Raw genomic sequence first — 5,930 nt, 5'->3', positions numbered from 1 at the left:
TTTTGAGCTAGATTGCGTGTTCAAATTTGGTTTATTTTCTTGTCAAATGAATTCGCGTTTATTCACAAGTTACCAGATTAGTTTACATCTTCCCCCTTTATGGTGAATACACACTATACTCCACGTTTGGAATTTTTTACCCTATAATAATATATGCTAATAATTAATAACCATATTATATTTAAAATTATATTATTTGAGTTTGTTAAATATGATTTTATGTAAGAACTTATACAAATTAGTTTTACTAGCCTTGTCTTATTAAAAATTATATATGAATTTTACTACAAAATGGATTATTTATATTATTAATAAATTACAAATAATATTTTGGTCTCTTTTTTGAGCTTATTTAGAAAACTTAATATAATTTTAATTATATATATAACTCTGTACGTATTTATTTATTTATCTAGTTTTATACTCAAGTTTCTTCATGGAAGTAATATTATATTTGAGTTTGAATTGTTTAATAGTCTAGCTTAAATATGATCTTGAGTTTGACTCATTTATTATTTAAGTCAACATAAACAAGTTTTTTTTATGAGTTGAACCTGAACTATTTATAAACAGTCAACTCTATCTATTTACAACCTTAATAAAATAATAGACTTTGAAAATACAATAGCATGTGCATGTTTGATCCCAATTTTTTGGGATTATACCATGTGAGTTAATTCCTTTTTTTTTTTTTTTTTTTTTTTTTTAAAAAAAAAAAAAAAACTCTAATTTAACTTTAGTGTATATGTGTGTGAAACTCTTTCTTAGAGATTTGATTTCTGGTGCTTGTCTTTTACTCCCTATAAACACTTATACTTATAGAATGATCACTGCACCAAGGGTGCGTGGTGATCAGTTAATTCCTTTTTATTCAAATTGCTAGCAAACTTACTATGTTCCAGTGAGGCAATTTTGTATTTGCTTCAATTTGGTCACCTTCAATGATTCTAGCCATACCAAAAAAACTAAAAGTATAGGAAACTCTATTTAAAGGATGGGAAAGAAAGGAAAATATAGGTTTGAATAGGATGATTTTCCAATTAGGTTTTAAAGTCTTTTTAATAATTTCTTATTATAACGTGATATAATAGCTATTTGTCTCACATTTTCTAACACTTTTCGAATATTTTGCATATCTAGAACGTCCATATTTTATACATGATGCAAAGTAATTATATATAGTTTCATTATACCAACCAAAAAAATATAAAAATGTTTTCAATGGCTATCTTCTTTGCTTTTGAAAATTTTTCCAAACCTATTCCTATTTCACTCACCAAAAAAAAAAAATGCAAACCTATAAGCAATAGGTTGACAAATTGAAATTGTTTAAAATTTGTAGATGTCTAACATAATAGGATTTTCTACAATTATATTCATCACTTCTGTCTTGCTATATAACATTAATTTGTTCCATATGATGTTGATGTTATGAAAACTAGTTTGCTCTTTTTATTTTTTCAAGTGACTTCAAGTAGAGAATGACACACCCTCAATGAGGCACCTTCACAAATATAAGTGACCACAAAAGTAAAATTGGGCCAAATTTAAGCAAAAAGGAGGAAAATGTTACAACTTTTTGTCACCCGTTTCTTCACTTCTCCTTGCTATACAAGAGGATCTACCATCAAAGTTATAAAATGTTGTTCTAACTTATTTGGTAATATTGTCTTGGTTTGAAGTGTTCTCTTAAGTTACATATTAGCCATACCCAAGCATATCAATAGTAAAACACCCTGAAATCTAAATTAAATTCCAGTATTATGCATTTAACGTTCCTCTTTTAAATCTTCATGGTTAAACTTAGTAAATTTCACACCAAAAGAAAAGATCTTTGTAACTTTGGACATTTTGTTCTGAAAACCAATGAAGTTATCTCCACATAACATATATACGCAGCTAACTTTTTGTATATTAATTTTAAAAACAACTTGAAAGAAAAAGCTAAAGGAGATGGTAGTGATTTCATCACAAGTTCTGGACAAAAACAGTTTATGTAATATTATACATTATCTTCTTTTTTGTAATAATTTTACAGTGCATACATTATGTTCAATTGTTCATACAAAAAAAAAATTGTAATGTAGAGTAGACTTAGAGTAACTCAATCCTCTGTTGTAATGGAATATTAGTACACTTGCTACAAATAGTTTGGGGTTTTAACGACCGTCAATTGTAGAAAGTGTTATTTCATTTACTGAATTAGATGCTAAACTAGTTGATCTGTTTGTACTATTGTAAGTACCTTTCAAAATAAATACAGGTTGTTTTGGAGAAGGAAGATGTGTGTCATTACCCAACATGAAAACAACAGTTGACATGGTTGGTCGGTCTATTGCATGTTCTTGCACACACAAAAGCCCAATTTGAATGCATCTTGAAACTTCATTAGCAGGGTATGCCTCATCTAGTAATGGGTCGACCATTTTCATGGAATTGCCTTCTCTCCATAGGTCCCAAACCTGAGACAAGATATTAATAATATTAGGCTCAACAATATAGGCTTAATTTTGTAGTCATTGTTTGCAAGTGTACTTACATGTCCAATCAAATTTGAGGAAGGACCATCAAAATGATAAGTACTGTTCTTTTTGCCAGTAATGATCTCTAATAGCAATACCCCAAAGCTATATACATCAGACTTTATTGAAAATAGTCCTTGCATTGCATACTCAGGTGACATATAACCACTGTCATAGCACAATGAAAAGGAAGATATTGAACCTCAACATAAAATGATTGAAGATAGCCCTTTGGGCACTAACATACATGTAAAATTTGAAGTAACACAATATGAAAACAAATTATAGAGATATCCTTAATATTTTTTTTTTCCTTACAAAGGCCTGAAGTTTGGACTCTCCTTAGATGTAAAAATAGTAGTCAAGTAATCGGTTAAAAAAGTATATCTTTGTTTTCTACCATACTTACTATGTTCCAACAACGCAATTTGTATTTGCTTCAATTTGGTCCCTTCCAACAATTCTAGCCATACCAAAATCTGAAATTTTTGGATTCAATGCATTGTCAAGTAGAACATTGCTGGCCTTTAAATCTCTATGGATAATTCTTAATCTTGAGTCTTGATGAAGATATAAGATTCCTCGACCAATTCCGCAAATAATCTCAAATCGCTTTCCCCAATCTAAACATGACTTTTTTGTTTCATCTAAATGAAGAAAGAAATGAGAATTTGGATTAGATTGCATTGCATTTGTGCTTTTTTACTTAGGTATAGAATCTTGCTACTAGGAACTAATATGTTTGTAATGAGAGGATCATTTTCTAGTGATGATGAGTGAAGTTAATGTGAAAAGGAAGACATACCAAAAATGAAAGAGTCCAAGCTTTTATTTGGCAAGTACTCATATATCAACATCTTCTCTTCTTTGTGAATGCAACAACCTAAGATTCTCACAAGGTTTCTATGTTGGAGTTTAGCAATTAGTGCAACTTCTGTTTTGAATTGTTCTATTCCTTGTCCAGAGCATTTTGATAGTCTTTTTACTGCTATTTCTATTCCATTTTGTAGCAAACCCTGCAATTAAAGTCCAAATATCATTGTCATAGTGCACAATTGTTGAAAGAAACTCAACTTGGTGAATTATTTGGGAAGCCCAATTGCACACAATAAATTCATACTCAATGAGTACCCGTAAACATTCATAATGGAATTTATGATGCATAAACACACTTGAAATGAGAGTATGCAAATTATGGGACTTGTTCAATGAGACTACCTTATAAACTGGGCCAAAACCACCTTGGCCAAGCTTGTTAGCAATAGAGAAGTTATCTGTAGCTGCAATAATGGTTCTTAGATCAAACAATGGCAAATTTGAATTTCTAGTTCCATCGAGGTCCCTTCTACTTGGAGAGTCTTCGAAGTATGGTAAAGTGGAGTCAGTACTATATGAATATGTGCTATGCCTATTCTCTGTAATAAAACAAGTAATTAATAATGCTAGTAACCATATTTGTCCAATTAGGAGTTCTCACACAAAAGCCTAGTTTAATAAAACTAAGAAACACACTAAAATAAAAGAATGAAACAGTGGATAATATAAGGAAAAATTGAAGTTTACATTTTCTATTTATCATTGACAGGAAATCTCATTTGGTTAAAATGCACTTTTCTAAGAGGTAAGTGCTTATAGGAGATGAAAGCTCCTTAAGCCCGCTGATGGGGCTGGAGAAAATCTTAAAATGTTAGGGAATTGGATGGGCTATTTATCAAGCTTTTACTTGAAAGGGTGAAAAAATTGTTCATGTGGTGTGATAATTGACACCCTGAAGATGTTTTGATCCCCAACTTTGTCCACAAGGTGTTGTATGATCCTGCAATTTTTGAGTTTGCAAAAGTATCCAGTTTTCTGAAAGAAATGCAGTAGCCTTGGAAATCTATCAGATCAAAAGATACTACCCTACAAGCTTATTTTCATTAATTAAAATTAGCTAAGTGTCTATTTGACAAAGATTATTTTTGTCAACTTATTTTACCATTCAACTTATTTTTGTTACTATTCATGAGTTTCACTGCACTTATTAATACTATTTATGTGTATTATTATAGCTAATTTTTACATTTATCTACAATACTTTCAGCAAAATAAGTAAATCTCAAACAGACCTCAAGACAACTCAATGTATTGGATTTCATCTAAATATGGAAAAGTCACATGGATTTCAACCTGAAGTGAAATAAGAAATAAGATGGATACAGCTGAATGGTGGAAAGTAGTATGGTCTAAAGTAGCTACTTCTAAGCATTCCTTAATACACTGTCTTTGGCTAGCAGTGAAGGACGAATTGCAATTCAGAGTAGAATTAAATAAGAAACATGTATGTCTTAATGAATGGCAGAAATTGGTATGGTCTAAAGCAGCTTTTCCCAACAAGTCCATATTTTGGCTGTGAAGGACAGGTTGCCCTCCCAAGAAAGGCTTGTAAAATGGGGTACAATGGTGCTCATGTATGTTTTTTGTAGAAGTCAAATGGAATTTGTGATCATGTTGTCTTTGAGTGTCTTATGAATTTGACATTTGTGTAAGAAGCATTTGAAAATTTTCCTTGGCTGCTTCAGTATCTTTGGATCTAAAGAAATGATTATGAGTATAATAACAAAATATATCAAGTTCTCTTTCATTTTTCTTTTATCAACTTCTACGCTTGAAAAATAAATCAAGTTCCATCCCATTTTATTCAATTTTCTCATGATCTATGAATTCTGCCTATTCTTTTATAAATCCTGAAACATGGTGTTGGAGTAATCTTGGGAGCATTTGTTCACTGGCCTTAGAAATATAGAAATAGGTTTTAAAAAAAAAAAAATTGCTCTAAACTTCCTTACCTTTCTTCTTCTTCTTCTTCATTACAAAACAATACACAACTGGGACTACAAGAAGAAACATTACAGCAACAGAAACTCCCAAAATTGCCAGCATCCTCTTTTTTTGAGTAAGACCATTTTTCTTAGCATATTGAGCTGAGTTAAAAAAATAAATAAATAAAAAAATAAAATAAAATAAAAAATTCAAATGACATCATAAATTTGAGGAGTTGATTGAACATAAATAGTTATGATTGATGCAATTTTACAGGAAAATGAGAGTAGGGATGAAACAATGGGTTTAAGGAGAACATGTGATTTTATTTTATTTTTTTAAAAGGAGAAAATGTGATTCTCTTTTTGAGGTCCAACGTATCAAAAGAACAAAACAAAAAAAGCAAGCATGTTTTCACAACAATGTCAAGGGCCATATGTGATTCTCTTTTTTTGAGGCCGAAAATATGTTAAGACAAAATTTGCAAACCTAACAACAATGTCAAACAACAAGAGTGTTTCTTATTAATATAAGTAGAATCATAATTCAAATCTTCCCTCCCCATTGTTGTAACAATATAAAAAAAAAAAAAAAAAAAAAAAAAAA

General features: G+C 30.3%; 1 protein-coding gene across 1 annotated transcript; it reads right to left on the bottom strand.

Annotated features, from left to right (window-relative positions):
* Nucleotides 1-2,100: 2,100 nt before the first annotated feature.
* On the bottom strand, nucleotides 2,101-5,527 carry LOC111996145 (G-type lectin S-receptor-like serine/threonine-protein kinase RKS1). The gene is made up of 6 exons (XM_065782730.1): nucleotides 5,351-5,527; nucleotides 3,741-3,937; nucleotides 3,328-3,538; nucleotides 2,932-3,169; nucleotides 2,540-2,690; nucleotides 2,101-2,462 (listed from the first exon to the last, which is right to left on the bottom strand). The coding sequence occupies exons 1-6, from the start codon at nucleotides 5,442-5,444 to the stop codon at nucleotides 2,160-2,162; spliced, it is 1,194 nt and encodes a 397-aa protein (XP_065638802.1). The 5' UTR covers nucleotides 5,445-5,527; the 3' UTR covers nucleotides 2,101-2,159.
* Nucleotides 5,528-5,930: the final 403 nt, after the last annotated feature.

The sequence above is a fragment of the Quercus suber genome, unplaced genomic scaffold (assembly GCF_002906115.3).
Source record: "Quercus suber isolate HL8 unplaced genomic scaffold, Cork oak 2.0 scaffold_312, whole genome shotgun sequence".
NCBI classification, from domain to species: Eukaryota; Viridiplantae; Streptophyta; class Magnoliopsida; order Fagales; family Fagaceae; genus Quercus; species Quercus suber.
The sequence above is the reverse complement of the archived record's forward strand: the minus strand, read 5'-3'. Positions and strand labels throughout refer to the sequence as shown.

Coding starts and splice junctions, on each gene's coding strand:
- LOC111996145 (XM_065782730.1), bottom strand. CDS start 5,444: ATGCTGGCAATTTTGGGAGTTTCTGTTGCTGTAATGTTTCTTCTTGTA. Junction 2,691..2,931: donor AATTGCGTTGTTGGAACATA/GTAAGTATGGTA, acceptor GTGCTATGACAG/TGGTTATATGTCACCTGAGT. Junction 2,463..2,539: donor CCTCAAATTTGATTGGACAT/GTAAGTACACTT, acceptor ATCTTGTCTCAG/GTTTGGGACCTATGGAGAGA.